The sequence below is a fragment of the Python bivittatus genome, unplaced genomic scaffold (genome assembly GCF_059951505.1).
Source record: "Python bivittatus isolate LINGU-HERP-01145 unplaced genomic scaffold, Pbiv_v1 ctg000700_np1212, whole genome shotgun sequence".
Taxonomy (NCBI): domain Eukaryota; kingdom Metazoa; phylum Chordata; class Lepidosauria; order Squamata; family Pythonidae; genus Python; species Python bivittatus.
Window position 1 is genome coordinate 25,847,382 of NW_028277098.1, and position 16,956 is coordinate 25,864,337.

The 16,956-nt window shown below is 37.4% G+C and overlaps 1 protein-coding gene across 2 annotated transcripts in view; it reads left to right on the forward strand.

Annotated features, from left to right (window-relative positions):
* TGFBR3 (transforming growth factor beta receptor 3) overlaps nt 1-16,956 on the forward strand; it is a 150,790-nt gene that overhangs the window by 87,894 nt on the left and 45,940 nt on the right. For both annotated transcript variants that reach the window (XM_007428108.4, XM_015888053.3), the window contains exon 4: nt 4,585-4,722. In XM_007428108.4, the coding sequence (XP_007428170.1) occupies nt 4,585-4,722 (138 nt within the window). The remainder of the gene's footprint in view (nt 1-4,584; nt 4,723-16,956) is intronic.

A 16,956-nucleotide genomic window follows, 5' to 3' on the forward strand; every position in this document is an offset into this window, starting at 1 on the left:
CTGAATATGGCACCTGTTTATCCATTCTCTTACTGTACATTTTCAATTTGTTATTCTGCAGTTTATCTGATCAACAAACACTTGTCAAATGTGGATTTCTTCCTTAGTAAACATCTGTTAAAAATTAGGTGTGCATATTATTCCTTTCCCATATGGAGGAATACATTTATTGTTGTACAGTGTATTCCTTTCTATACTGCTATCCCCCTTCAAGACACAGTATGGTTAGCAGCTCACTTTTCAGTTCTCTGACTAGGCTGGTGGGGTTTGGGTGTGCTGGGATTATGGGGAGAGAGGTAAATTATGTTCCTAAGATAGTTTCATTTTGCTGGGGTGGGGGAGAGGGTTGGATGTCTAAAGAAATAATAAGCGAGGAATGGAATTTAGAGGACAGACCAAAGATAATTCTATGACATACTGTAACCCTGAGAGATTTCATACTGAACTTGTTTAGACCTCAAAACGTACAAGAATCAGTAACTTGATCCCAGAACCAATTTTAAGAATTATGTACTGTATTATTAATAAATCATCAGCATCTAGAAGTAAATAATAGAACAAAAATTATTTATGACACATTGTATAGAGATGAATGCAGGACATGACATATGTTTAAAACTATTGTAGAGTCGTGCAAAAATTGGCTTTAGTGGTCCCCAGATTGAATGTGGCTATTTGAAAGATATTCTTGGTCTTTCTCCTCTCCCATTTTTCAGTCTTTTTTTTCCCCCATGCTTCTCAGAATGGCTCAGATGGAGAACTCTCCTGGCTGGATTTTTCCCAGCAATTGAGAGTTAAATCTTCATTCTAACTATTTTCCTGTAAGTTTTATGGGACTCCTGGGTTAAGAGGCAAGGCCAATTTTTTTGTTTTCAATTAGATCCTGGTTGACCTGTTCACTATCACATGTTTTGCTGTTTGACAATGCAGGGAGCTGATAATGCTGGTACGCATATACCAAGTCTTTGTATATTTTGTATTTCACAAGATGCTCAAATCAAATTATAATCTGCGTATACCTGCTTGTCTTGATTTGTCTGGGCCCAAGTATCAGCCAAAGTGCACAGTTCTGCATTGCCACCACATTTTGCATCATTGCAACTTAGCCTAAGTGCTACTGTTGTAGGAAAAATTATATGGATCTGGTACATTATCTAAAACAGCATGTTTTTGTTCATTGTTGATTTAGCTTTGTGTCAGGTTCTCAATCATTTGATTTTTGTCTAAATCATATTTCTTCTACTCTGGCTGTAAGACCTGAAAACATATTATAGATGGAGCTTCTGTGTAAATAACTGAGTTGCTAAACTTTGTTCAATAAAAACAAAAGCTAAATGAGAATGTTGGAAATATTTAGTCTTTTGGTGAAGGAGCCTGTTTTAGAGATCAGCATTTGGAAAAACTGGGGCCAAATCCAGCCTCTGTGAACCAAAACGGCTGGCTGCTACTGCTGTTGAGATAATATCAGCTTCAAGTGGGAAATGCTAGCGATGCAACATAAGGTGTTACAGGACAGGTCTATTAATAGAACTCAGTTTGCCCTATATCTAGGGCAATGTTTCTCAACCTTGGCAACTTCAAGGGTGTGGTCTTCAACTTGCTGGCTGGGGAATTCTGGGAGTTGAAGTCCACATACCTTAAAGTTGTCAAGGTTGAGCAACATTTCTCTTGGTGTATCACCAAAGCAAGCCAGGAGGATACATGAACCTAAGGTGGAGTGTGTGTTTGATGAGCTCCGACTGTATGCTACTGGTACATCAAATTTAGTTTTCTTCTGGTTGATATTATTGATTTTAATTGTAATTTTGGATTTTTCCTTGAGTTGCATTGATGTATGCTGCACAAATCGGGCAGCCACACACAGTACGTTTTCTTCATTTTCTTTAAAAAATGTGGTGTTAGTTGGATTTAGAACTATGTGGCATTCATCTTAACAGCTTCCTCCAAACTAATTTGGAAAGTATAATCCAGGTGTACTGAACTACAGTTGCTGTGAGTGATCATGCTGGGTTGAGATGATTAGAATTGTCCAACACATCTGGAGGGCAACAGATTAAGCAGGCTGCTTTAGAGATGCAAGATGTAGTTCTTACCTAGCCAGTGAATCAGGCTTATATAAGAGCTCCTTTAAGACCTAATGCTTGGATTTTGTGATTTGAAGATAGAAACTTCTCAGGCTTACAACTCATTTTTTTCTCTGCCATGCTTTTCTGAACAGCTGTCTCAATACGGGCATTGTAATTCGATATATTTTGCCCTGGTTTATTAGCACAATTTTGTAATGGCTGTTTTGAAAAAAACTATGCTGTGAATTAATCTGAGTCCTTGACACTAGAAAGGTGGTTCAGCATTTCAAAACCTTAGATATTTACTTTCATAATCACGTTGTGTGTGGGAGTGTGTGTTTGTGTGAACTTTCAGGTCTTAAAGTTATACTAAATAGGGTTTCTTGTTATTTTTTTGCTTTGATCATTTTTCAGTATTTGTGCCCTAGTCTGTTCTTTGCAATATAAATTACTCTGCCAGAATAATGGGGCACGAGCCCTCAGTCTGTTTTTGTAGTTTGGTTGCTGTGGTAATGTTCAGCCTTCCATGAACCTGGCATCTCCAAGGAAACAAAGTTTGTTGCTGTCTTTACCAACTTGATATGGACTGTGTCTGCAAAATATTTTTGAAAGCAATTCCTAATTGTATAGGTTTGCACTGAAATATATAGATAATGGCTATATTTAAGGTACAAAATAAAATCAGTGTCCTGTCAAGAAAAAAAATGAGATAATTTTCTAAAGGCCTGGCCGTTTATATTTTAACTAAAATATTAAACTTGTATTTTCCTTTGGATTAAGTGCTGGTAAATGCATTTTTAAAACGGAATTGTGATCTTTCTGGGAGTAGACAGTTTCAGAATACAGATGATGGATTGTGTGATCTGATGTTTCTTATATAAAAATTCATTGGATATAGAAACTAGAAAATCATGAAAAATAATTCTATTCTTTTCTTTGGCACATAACTTTTCTACATGTGAAAGCCTATTTAAAAAAGAGGGGTAGACAAATATGGGATTTTTCTATCCAAATTCTGAAATAGTACAGTCCAAGGAACACTTTATCACATGTTTTACTTAAAAGTGCCCCTGAGTTTTAATTATCTTCCTTTTATTGGTATAATTCTGACTCATTACATTGTGTTATGCCTCACGTAGTGCTCCCAAATCTGTCTTGTGTCCTTAGGCTCTTCACTTTATCTGCTGATTGTGTCCCGTTTTATTTGGTATGTCTTTAATTTTTAAACAAAGTTAAGAGGGAAGTTGAATGAAAAAAATCTTGTTTACACAGGTCCTTGAAGGAAATGTGCTACTATGTAGGGGTTAGTATGTCCTGTATTCCGAACGTTGATAAGACCAAACAAATCTCCAAAACAAAATAAACACATCTCCTCATTTACAAACAAGGAAAGCCTTTATGATAATGGCCAGGACAGAAGATTTTTATACTCTTGAACAGGTCTCCTTCACAGTTTGGCCACATGTTATCACTCACAGATCCAAAACATCCCATCTTCTTTGTGGCACTGTTTTTTATTAGCAAACCTCATCTTACAGCTTTCTGTACTTCTAGGTTTCCTCTCTGTACACTGTTTAGCCCATGCCTTCCAGAAATGATATTTTCTTCTTTTGTCCTGAACAGGGTCGCAAGGTACATGCCCTTCTTGATTCTGCAGGAATCTATCAGATCAAAGATTGCTAATACAAGGGAACTATCTGGAAATTAGCTAGTACATATGGAACCAGGCTCCAGACTGTAGTCTGGAATGTTTTTAGAATGCTGCCTTGCCTGGTCTCCTCCCCTCCTTTTCATCATGTTATGCAATGTGACATTTGCATGACACAAGAGAATGCCCCTGTAACTCCATTTAAATGCTAATTTGCTGAGAAAGGGCTTAACACTGAATTGTTAGTGTCTCATTATAAAGGTAGGTTGGGTGGTTTCAAACAAGAAGGGTCTTGCTACCCCTAGTCCCTGGGGAGAACTAGGCCCAGGAAGTAAAAACTATGAATTGGAAGTTTCAGGTGCAGATTTTAACTCAGTCATGAGCTAAATGTATTCTTAAATGTACCACCTATTTTCATTCCCAGCTTTGCCTATAACTCAGAACATTCCATGTTTTTGAGGCATGGTGCAATTTTATTTGGCAAGTTACTCCCTGAGAGTAGCACCACCTTCTCTTCCATCCTGTTGCTATGCACATTCCCTTACCTGCTTGTTCCTCCGTCTCCAGTCTTGCCACTGCTTGGGGGGCGGGGGGAGATGGTGCCAGTCTTGACATTTCATCCATCAGTTAAGTACCCCTGCAAGCACTGTTTGCTCTGAGATTTGGCCTCACTCTTTCTGTTAAAAACCGAAAAATAATACAAATCTGTGAGCAAGTCTATGTGCAAATTATCCTGAAGCAATGTGTGAAGCCCCTGAAGCAATGAACACCGAAAAGCAAAAATGCTAATTATTATTAATTGATTAATTCACTGGTCAATTTGATCAAGTTGTAGTGTTGGTGTCTTGACTTGCTGTTTGTATCTTACAGGTTGTCTTGCATTTGAATCCAATTTCTTCCATCCATATTCACCAGAAACCACTAGTGTTCCTACTGAACTCTCCTGTGCCTCTAATGTGGAAGGTGAAAACAGAAAGACTAGCTATGGGGATTGAGAGACTTTTCATTGTAAGTATTTGGAATATCCTGATACTGTGTATTACTTCGTAATATTCCATATGTGACTGATGGATATGGACAGAGAAAAATAAATGCTAATTAGCTCTAACATTTCAGCAAAAAGCTCTTAGGGGCAGTGTGGGGGCTTATTTGAATTTTTGTTTAAATTGGGGGGGGCTGTGGAGGGAGGTTATAGGATTGCCCTTACTGTGTGATTATTGACTACAGTATGCTTCCTGCTTTGATCAGCTCTGGTGCCTGTGACAGATCACTAGCCTTGGAAGATGCAGTAACTGTAATTTCAAAGGTCAAGAGCACTGTAGGAAGTTAGCAGCCAGCTTGCTTTCTGTGTGGTCTGCCAGCAGAATTCTAGTTGAGTTGAGCCCCTTGTGCTCAGGAGAAATTTTAAGCTGAGGTTTTGTTAAATGCACAAGCCTAAGTCCAGCATGAAATCATGGCATGTTTCCGAAGAAAGATCCAGCAGTTACCTACTGTTTTATAAATTCCACATTGACCATTGGCCAGAATGGCCAAATGTGCTGTTAGTTAAGCTGAGCAGACTGGTTGTTTGGGTTGAATTTTTAGGCTATGATATCATGTCTCATGATGACTCCTTACAACTTCATTATTTAACATCCCAATTTCTGAAACAAACATTGTTAATGGCCACAGAAGAGTTATACAAGCTCCAAATAATCTCTGGAAAATACCACATCTGGCACCTGGAGGGACAGTCTACAATATAATGAAAACTAAAATTGTATGACAGTTTTACAAAAGTGGTGCTGCGTCACCAGTAAGGAATCAGTGTTTCTCAGTTTTTAAAAGGAAAAAAATGTTTTTTCTTTTAAAAACAAAAACAATAGCAAAACTATTAAAGAAACATCCAGAAGCTGTTGTTGTACGTACCCTGTATGTTTCTACACATTTTCTTTAATATATGCTTTTTCCTGTGCAACTCTTCAAAGTACATACTTTTTGTGCAGTTTTTGGGTTGAGAAATAGTGGTAGGAAGACTTTGGTGGACTTGGCAAATGAATGTGAAGAGAGATTTATAACAATAAAATGGGGTGAAGGGGAGGAACAATATGTTTGTTGCCAAAAAGGTAACATTGAATAAAACATACGTTCCCCAATAACTTCTTTAGTTCTCTAACTTATTTTTTATGCCACCAATTAACCCTCTCCCACCCTTTATTGGGTTAAATGGTAACTCTTCAAGATATTAAAATATTCACTCAATCCAACTCTTCTTCTCCTAGCAACAAGCTCCTAAAAAGCCTTTCCCCTCATCCAATATAAGAGCAATTCAGACTCCATTTAATGGGCAATTGGTTGTTGCTGATGGATTTTAATGTTGTTTTGCCTTGGTTTAAAGTATGTTTAATAATTTGCAGTTATTACTATTTTCTTTGTGATATTACTGACCTTTTTTCAAGTGTTTGATGGGTATAAAATGCTTTTAATAATAAACTAAATAGTTGTGAGGTAGTTAAAATGGGTCTGGATAAAATTACTGTAGCTGGAGGTGCCGAGAAATGATTGAAATAAAATAAATGTAAATATCTCTTTCCATAAATGATGGCAAAGCATTTAGACTAGCTTTCTTCATGGGATAGTTTAGTTTGCTCTGTGTCAAGCAGTTTTCAGTTTTGGCTGGATTTAGTTTGGGGGATATGAAAAAGCATTAGCACTACTAATGAAGCTAACGTGTTCCCCATGAGCAACCTGGGTTTACTTTCATCTAATATTGAATTATTGATACCTCTTGTGGGTCAAGGTGTTTTTAACCATCTTCTCTAGCACCACAGTTCCAGATCATCAGTGAAGGTACTTATAGTCCTGTCATTTAAATAAATAAATTTTGTCATTTATTTATTAGTGATTCTTTCTGTTCTGTAAGATGAAGCTATTTTCCCCTCTACCCAAATCACACCAATTTTATTTACCCCTGCTGTGGAAAATGTTTTCCTCTACATCACCCAAAAAGTACCTGGTGGAGCTTTTTGGTGAGAAAATGGCCTGAAGGGAAAGAATTGAACAGCTTTTTTCCCACCCCCATCTTGTCTTACCCTTCAAGTTGTGATCTCCATGGCTGCATTTTTCAAAACAAAGATCTAATAAAAGAATTAGAAAACTACATGTGCAGTTATTTATTTATCCAATTTTTAGGCCGCCTGACCCAAAAGACAACTCTGGGTGGCTTCACAAAATTATAAACGGAAAAAAGCAACATAACGTAAAAAAAAAGCACAGTTGCCCCAAGGGAATGAAAAGGGGGGAAAAAAAATCGCACATATCATGCCCAACCTCATGGGGCCTGCAGAAATCCTAATCCAAGGCCTGAGGAAAGAGACACAATTTTAGAGCTTGCTTGATGTAGGGTGGAGGCCAAACAGATCTCCCCGGGGATGCTGTTCCAGAAGGTGGCTGCTGCAGCAGAGAAGGGCAGCTTCCCAAATCCTGCTAGATGACATTACATAGTCGACAGGACCCAAAACAATCCTGCTCTGTCTGATTGTACAGGATGAGCAGATACTACTGGAAAGAGACGGCCCCTCACATAGCTGGCCCTGGGCCATGTAGGGCTTTGTGGGTGATATGCAGCACTCCCAGAAACTTACTGGGAACCAGTGCAGCTCATAAAGTAGACTTGTTACATAGCTAGAGTGAAGCCTGCCCATCACCGCTTGTGCGACTGTTCTTGTGAAAAAGCACGATGTGTTCAGTTCTCATTGGTTTAATGTATGCTTTTGCCTTGTATGGCTAAATTTGACATTTTTTTGCACATACAAAGGTACTGTACTTTGTTCCATAAATGGACTTTTAAGACACTGACTGATCACTTCCCCATCCTAGAATATTCTCACATGTGTATTAATTTATTATTTTGTTTTCCTGATATATGATCTGTGTGTTTAGAGATAATGGGAAAGGCCCTTTTTTGGTCCCTATTATGTTAAATCATCTTCCAGTGTTTGTGATATAACCACCCTGTATTTTGCAGTTATTCTGACTTTTTTTTTTAAAACTGTGTTTTATACATTTTCTTTTTAAAAACACAAGTATTTGTTGTAAACCAAACTCAGGGGCTTATTCATACTTTTTCTATGTTCTTTGTATTGATGTATTGACAAATTATGTCATCACACTCTTTTTTGAATGTGATGGATGGGACGGCAAATAAAAAAATAGGAGGATTTTGAATTTACTGTAATTTAAGAGGATAAATCCTATTTGCACTAAAAAGACTGGTATGTAGCTTCTCCCCTTCACAGCTTCTAACTTATTAGCAAATAAATTATGCTCCCCTATGCTGTGGGACTAATTTAATAGCAGGAGTAGATCACTGTGAAAGATTGCTATCTTTAGTTACTTGTTCATCAAATAATCTTGAAAGTGAAATGAACAGAACCTAGAAGACAATCAAAAGGGAGCTGCAAATCGGTATATTTAATGGGGCATAGTTCTGTGTTAAAATACATAGAATTGGGCTGAAAATTAATTTGTGTAATGGAATATTATGTTTCATAACATGCTAGCACCTGAGCTAGAAGTATCACATTAATCTGAGCTTGGAATCTCCTGGGTCTTAAAACGCCAATTCCTCTTGAAAGCAGAACTTGGATCATAGAATCAGGGTATTTATGGTCTTTCTGCAGTAGAGTTTTATTACACCAAATCCATTTTAGAGCCTTGTAGAAATCAAGCTCCGAAGTAGTTACTGCTGAACAGTCCCACTGAGCAGACACCTAGAATTTATCCCTTCCTTTTCGTTACCTGCTGCAGCTGTGTTGATCAGGTAGTTAGATATAAACGAAGAAAGAGTTCCTGTGCCTGTACTAATTGTATATAAAAGTAAGCTAGCTTTGACTGACTTTACACTGTGCACATGCTAGAGGATTCTTTCCCTAAGTAATTAGTTTTTTTAGCCCAACAAATTTATCATGAGTTTTTCTCATTTCATTGATGGTCATGTATTTTTTTCCTTGAATTTCTATCGTTCCTGCTTTTATTTCTTCTTTAGGTTTTGTTGTTTTTTTCCCAAGTCTTTCCATGAGCAAAGAATTACTGTACGGTGGGGGTGAGTAGGTAATATTAGCTGTTAGATGCTGATGTACTACAACTTCCAGCAGCCCATCTCAGCCATGCTGACAAGGAACAGCATCATTTGCCAAGCTGCGGGTTTCCATCCCTGGTGGACAGACTTTGTGTAGTCTGAAACGGACTCAGTGTAGATTACAGAGGGCCAATTTAAAATTTAAATTTCAGTCCTCATGGCCCCATCTATCACGTTGGTCATATAATCTGAAGATTCATCGCTGGATCAATTAGGAAAGGGAAGAAAATAAACTTCATTAAAGGATAATGTTCTACCTTCCCATCTTAACTCTTCCCAAATCCTACCCTCTTTGGAATTTCAACTAAAAGGAAATTCATAGAAGAGAAAAGCGAGACAATTATACCTGTATCTTCAAAGGAATCGGAGATATCTGGCTTAGGGAACAAAGCAGTTTTATTAGCAGAGCTTCTTAAATCTAGAGATATTTAAAACTCCCACTGGTGATGGGAGGGATTCTCATCTCTCTCTCTCTCTCTGTCTGTTTTAAGTATCTCCAAACTACAGCACCATTTTAGATGGAAAGGGAAATTCCTCCATACTTTTGCTAATTCCTCTCTCTCCTCTTTTTTGCCTTCTTTTTCAAGCTAGTTTCTACATGAAGATGTTGGCAGGAAGCCACTTTTTTAATGTTTTATTTTTGTGTCAAAGAGGTGGCCTTTGCAGGTGTTGCTCAGCTGGTGGAAACTTTTGCTTCAAGCAGTGGGCCCTTTGACTTTCAGAGCTCAAGATTTTTCCTGCTGGACTGAAGCTGCTTGCTATGGAAACTACAACAAAGCTTCCTTAGATACTTTATTCTGCGGTTGCATGGCATCGCTAGGTTTAAATAGTCAATTAAGATCATGTGCAATGGATTACTACATTAAACAGTTTTTGCCGCAGTGGTTTTTTGTGGGCCCAGTATATCTGTTGCATGCTCCTACTCCTGTGAATCAATCTCTGGGACAGGACTTCATAAGCAGAGCTACACCTGTTGAAGTGAAAGAGGCAACCTGCAGGTACAGCCCTTCCCTGTGCACAGGGTGCCAAGCATGCACCGCTCTGGGTCTGCTCTCCAGAAACCTTTTTAGTTCCTTTCATTGCAAGTATTGATTTTTATAGGACCACGAACATCTGAGAATGCTGAGGGGCACAAGCTGCTTTTATGAAGTAATCCCATGAGCTTTGAAGAAATTGCTCATATATCTGAAGATATAAAACATGCGTATACAATGACAGAATAACTAGTTACTCAGCTTAATGCTGGTAATTTAAAAGTCCCGTTTGCATTTCTTAAAAGGCAAAGCTGTGTCATTATTTCTGACTTGCTCCCTTCCCCCAAGAATATGTTTCAAAAATGTTGGGCTGCTGCCATCAAACCACAGGCAGCTCTTGGGTTTGCACTGGATTTTGGATGACGGTCAAAGCTCACTGAAAAACAAGTGTTATTTCTTTTCCTGTGCCGAGTATTTAACAGGAAATCAGGAGGCTTCATTTCCAATTACTTGTTAAGTCAATCCAGATGTGAGCTGAACAGGAGGTCGAGGGGAGGAATAAGCTAGGTTAGGCAATGTCTGAAAGGTAGCCTCCTTCAAGTTTTGCTGATGAAACACAGGTAAATAGTGACCTGATGTGATTCCAAGAGAAAAAAATAAGAGAAGGACGACTTTGCTAAAGTTAAGTTTAGCAATGGGATTTTAAAACTATTTGCATAGTTGAAGATAATTATTTCAAGTTTTGAATCATTCATGAAGCAACCAGTCTCCTCCCTGCTTCTCCAGTCTGAGGTTCTTTAAGAATATTTGAAACTCACATAAACAGTTATTTTATGCTGCTAAATATAGCTGCTAAATATAGTTTGAATATTTACCAGCAAATTGAAGGCAATGAATATACCTTCCTGTATGTTCTTTTAATTGAGGATGTATTCTGTGCTTGGAAGAATTAAACCTGCATTAAGTAATGAGGTAGAATTGGGAGGAGGTTGTGGTTGCAAAATCATGAAATGAAATGACTTGGATCTTAATACTCTTACATATATTCCACCATTTTTAGATTATATTTGAAAGCAGCATTTAATATCTAACATCCCTTCTTTTATCTATTTATTTTTTTAAAAACTTGGATGGTTTGAAATGGATGTATCGTTTTATTCATTTTTAAAGTATGCTTTGTATTCTCCAAATGGACTATCATATTTGAAATATGTGCTCAATTATAATGATGCACAGTGCTAACACATGTGCAGAATGTGCTATATACATAGAAGTAAAAACAAGTGTTTATATACTGATGTATTGCAATATTCTTTCTATGTTAAACTAGAATAAACTAGAATAAACTCAGCAAAGTGTTACACGCACTCTGTATTAGGTTAGTATTTGATAAATTATTATCTGTAATAGTGGTTGATAAAGCAGCCAGTCTAGTGCTCTCCAGATATTTAGACTTCAGCTTCCATAATCCCATTTTTGTAATTTAAATAAAAAATCTGCAGATCTGCTACTATTTTGTCTACCAAATAATAGGTTGTCTGCGTGTCTGTTTCTTTTGACTGGCAGTGGGGGCTAGATTGACCACAATTAATTGTATATAATGGTAAAGATGAAGAAATCAAGAAAAATAAAATAAAATGACAGCAAAAAACGAAAGGCATGAAGAATCATAATTAGTGCATTGCATGGAACGTTATTGTGTTGTCCATGATCTGTACTTTCCTCAGGTTCTATCTTACTAAATTATTCACACTGAATATGCCCTGGACGCACTTGCAAGGGCATATTTTTGTAAATATGCACAGTTTTTGAAACAGTCTGGAAAGAAGCATAAACAACCACACAGTCAAGGATATTGATTCCTTGGTCTGTCACACTCTAATTCCGAGGCATAGAAAAATCCCTCTCTGATATGAATTTCCCCTGTCTTACTAGCTTAAAATAAACTGTTTCCACAAAGATATAATTCTGCAATAAGACAGCTCTGCTGTAATCTACTGTAGAATGAGAAACAAAAAAGCATTGAAATATATTTGGATTCTCAACATCACTTTCATAGCCTTTATTTATGTAGAATCTATCTGCAAATCTATTTGTCTTGTCTCTTAGATATGTCATTCTTATCGCAATAGATTTTATGCATATTTAGTGGAAGTTCTTAACGTATTTGAGAGATTTCCTTTATTTCGCTGTAATTGATCTAGAAACCTCAAAAAATCTTACAGTACCTTAAAGACTAACACATCCGTTATGATATAAACCTTGTTAGTCTTTATAGAGCGAGTGGACTGTTCTTTTTATTGCAACAGATTGATATAGCCCCATATCAATTGATATATATATCCCGCCTTTATTATCTTTATAAATAACTCAAGGCGGCGAATGTACCTAATACTCCTTTCTCCTCCTGTTTTCCCCACAACAACAACCCTGTGAGGTGAGTTGGGCCAAGAGAGAGTGACTGGCCCAAAGTCAGCCAGCTGGCTTTTATGACTAAGGTGGGACTAGAATTCAGAGTCTCCCGCTTTCTAGCCTGGTGCCTTCACCACTAGACCAAACTAGACAAAGTGACTAAATTACACTTTTAGAAACTGATATAGTATCTCAACTGTTCAGATTTAATTCAGCTGGCACTCCAATTCAGTGCATTTGCATCTACATTATGTTGTACCTGGAAAGAGCTTTCTATAATCCATAGGACAAAGACATTAAACAAAAATAAGGTTCATTCAAGTAAACAGAAATATGGTATCTAAAAGACATACATTCAAGATATACATTCAAGCCTATAATAGAGAAGCACAGATTTTCCTCCTGAAAATCTTCAGAATATTCTACCATGACCAATTCTCTAATGAAAATACAAGTACAAGCTCAACTGTTTTATTAGAATTTGTTTCACCAACCAAAGCTACATACGAAAAACACAGAATATAAAAACAGAGCATTTAACCACTTTGTGATCCTAGGAATGTATTTACAGTATCATAGCCGATCTAAATTAACAAAGTTTTGTGTGTGTGCGTGCAAAGATAAACTTTCAGATAAGTTTTATCCGAAATTTATTTCAATAGCTTAACTTAGATTTTTTGTAAAACAAAAAGTCATATTCTTGTTGGTGTGGAATCTCTCTTTGTGTGAATCTCAGAGAAACCCCGCCCTCCTCCCAGTTTTCAGTGGAATTCCAGGAGTTGAAATGGTAGAATGAAAATACCTAGTATGCCTAAAGCACTGCCAGAGGAGAACAAATAATGAATCTGATTGAACTTTGTAAAATCCTTTATCAAGGTTTACCTCATGGTGATAAGAGTAGCAAAACACAATTATTTTCTGCTTTCATTGCATCTGCAGATAGCCAGATAGCAATTCTGTTCAAGGTGACCTGTCTTTCCTGGATAGGGAGGCTCAGAGGGCCTCTGTAGAGCTGCCATGAAGACTCTTCAAGGCATTTATCATATAAATTCCCTTAGATCTGTTCTGAGTTTGACTCTAGCTGTACAGGTCCTTTGGAGTTGACTGAGGCTTGGTTATCTAGGAAGAGTTTGAGCCTGTTAGTCCTGAGGAAATAAAGACCTTGGAGCTATAAGCTCAGCCATCTGTGTATTAGATCCATGTCGCTCCTGTGTGGTTAAGGACTCCCTGGAGACAATGTGAGGTTGGATCCAGGTGGTGGTAAAACCTTTCCTTTTTAGAGGATCCTTTTTAGAGGATCTTTCCAAGTTATTGAAAAGATGGTCAGTTTGCAGCATCAGAGAGTCCTGGAAGAAACAGGTTATCAGGACCCTTTTCAGTTAAGTTTCAGTCCAGGATATAGCATTGTGAAATAGCACTGATCATGCTTATGGATGATATCTGGCAGGATCAGGTGGTGCATCCCTCCTGGCCTTCCTTGACCTCTCAGCAGCCTTCACTACCATCAATCATGATATCTTTTGGATCGACTCCAGGGCTTGAGAGTGAGAGGCATAGTTCTCCTCCTTCCTCCAGAGTCAGTTCCAGTCAGTGCTGGTAGGAAGGGAGAGATTCAGCCTCAGAGCTCTATTTGTGGGATCCATCAGGGCTCTCCACTCCTGTTTAACTTATATGTGAAGCTGCTCAGTGAAGTCATCTGTCAGAATGGGATTAAGTATCATCAGTATGCTCATGCTAGTCAACTATGTATCTCTATTCCTGGCTAACCAAGTGATCCTGTTAAGGTTCTTTCTCAGTATGGAGAATTAATTAGTATACCTTAACCAAAGTGTATTAATTAAGAATTAAATGTTGTCAGGACTTGGATGACCTTGAACAAATCCAGTGGGAGCTGGATGTACAACAGTTAGCAGTACATAGCAGTACATAGTTGGAGGATGTACAACACTTTGCTATAAGTGAAAATAAGACAGAATTCATCAGTCCTAAAACCTTTAACCAATGAAGTTATTGTTACTTCATTTGGAAGTTTTTGAGGACCATTTTTACTTACTTGGAGTTTTCACAAATTTTATATTGAAATGGTTTATTAACTCCTTAATCATAAACAGTTATTAAGGTTGGGTTCTCTCCTTTTCATATATTTATGTGACAGTACACATCATGGATGCCCTCTTTCTTTCTTTTTTTAATCAGGCTGAATACATTAATATAATTGCATGGGAAAGGCAGAGTAAACAATTCAGCTCCAAGCAGATGACAGGCTATGTTTTGTATTGTAGATAAACTGGAATGTTTTATTCCTAATTTCATTTCATTAGCTATAATGTACTGGCCAAAGTAGGTGTTAGAATCTTAGCATTAGAATACACTACAGTACTATCATTAAAATCCATAATGAAATCCTTACTCGGCTTGCAAATAACTATAATGATTCCTTCCTTAAACTAAAGAGTATTTGGAAAAGCTGCAGCATTTACCTCCAGTAAAACAAAATATAGACAAAACACATTCCCCCCCACCCCCCCACCCCCCACATACTTGTACCAGTCAAGTGGAAAATAATCAGTGCCAGGAACCTTTCCAGGTTTTGTGGATTTTGTGATTAACTCAGATTTAAAAAAAAAAAAAAGTATTGATGAAGAATTGGAGTTATACAATTTAGATTTTTTAAAAAATATGAATAGATCTAGAAACCAGTATCATTTCTCATGTGTACCTCAGTGAAGATACAGCATTATGTTACTTAACTTGTTTGAATCTGAAGGCCGCTAGCTGATAAAGTCTTATCTTCCCCAATACTGCTGCTTGATCCATTGTGTTAAAAGCTTTGTTTCAGAAAACTTCAGGTCATAATAAGCAGGGACCACTGATCAGTGTTGGTAGGGGACCAGATGGGATGCATAGAGTTCATACTTTTTTTCTCCTTTAGAGATTTTTAATCTCCCTTAGAGAACTTTAAATAATTATTGCTTCTTTTATAAGAATTTTACACAGTATGACCTCAAATAAATGCTTTGGCAGAGTCCCATCCCAAAGACAGTGATGTAACTGAGGCCCTGTTAACATGAAAAAAAATACCTCCATCCCCTGTTCCATCTGCTTAAAAAATCTTTTGCTTTCAGCAAAGATATATTAAATGCCATTTAAAACATGTTTTATTTCTGTATATCTTAAGAAGCAAAGATTAACTTGCTTTTAAAAATATCTTTGGCACTAGGCAATTTTTTAGTATTTTCCTCTGCTGCATTACAGATTAAATTGAAGTGACATTCCATACCAACAGAAAGGAAGAGAAATGTTTGTTAAATTCAAAAGAAATGGGGAAAAAGGAAATTCACCGTCAAACAAGGTATAAAATGGATCAGCAGAACCGGAATATCTAACAACAGCTGAAATCCATATTAATGAGAATAGATCTAAATTCTTTTTAGTTACTTATTTATCAGTACTCTGCACGTTTCAAGAGAAAGGCTTCTGACAATAGCTTGTTCATCGACAGAATGAATATAGCACACAAGCATATTTATAATCTCATAAAACTAACACCTAAATATTAATGAAAGACAAATTAAAGAAAGGTAGGCACCATTAAATCTGGTGGCCAGAGGTCATCTGGTCATGGACTAAGCAGCTTGATCAGTGTTTCTGTCTCAGCACACTTTTCTTTCCCTCTGCTGCCTTAATAGGTGTTCCTATCCTGCTCACCACTAAGCAAATAATGTGTATTATTCCAGAGAAAGGAAAAACCTCTGGACAGTGTAGCATTCAATGGGTGAAAGATGTTAATTCCCTAGAAAGTGCCCTGAATAGTGCTTTCACTTTCTGTTCCACACTTAACAGAAAGATTAGAACACTTTGTGCCGCTGAAGATCCCCACTCCCAGTTCAAGCAAGATTAGTCACTCTTAGAGGGAAAAAGTAGCTTTATTGGGTGTTATCTTACCCATTGATCTGCAAGGCAGGACCTGACAGTACCTTGCAATGGGGGCAAGGCCCATGCACTATGGAGTCCTTGGATGATCCCATGTGCCATTCACTGAAGGAAGATTTTGTAAGTTAATGATACAAAGCGTATGTGATCCAAAACCATGTTTCCTGCTTATGGTTGCTATTTACAAGATGTAATTATTTTATTAAACATATCCAGATTTGTGGTGGCAATGTATTGTTTGTGATGGAGATGTAAATAGTTTACTTCCAGTCACCCTGGAACCACCCATTTTCCCCTTCAAGTGACGGGGCTTAGGTTGACTTGAACTTTTAATCCTAAATGACACACACATGATCACTAGCTAATGGAGGAAAGGAAAGGCCATAAGGCATGCAAAAGACAAATAGTGTACATGGTTCTAGATGTGGCACATTTTACTCTGTCAGGAACAGGTCATGAACTGAATCAAGAACAGGAGCAAAGTTAAAACATTCCATACATAATTCAGTTCAGGATCCAAATCAAATGGTTTGTAATGTCTACTTGGTGTGAAAATATGTGGACTGCCTTCATCTAGAGTGTTTCAGGACATAGTGAAGGGCTTAGCAGGTCTAACTTGCAGTTGAAAGTCTGGTGAAGCCTACCTGGCAGTTTGTACGTATTGGTGATTTATTTAGTGGTCAGATATGCAGTAAAGAAATACTGGGTATCATATTCAATCCAAACCACTGGTTCTACTGTTCTTCACCTTGCCAGATACTTTATTTTGTTTATTTATCAACTTTATATGGCTGCCCATCTCAC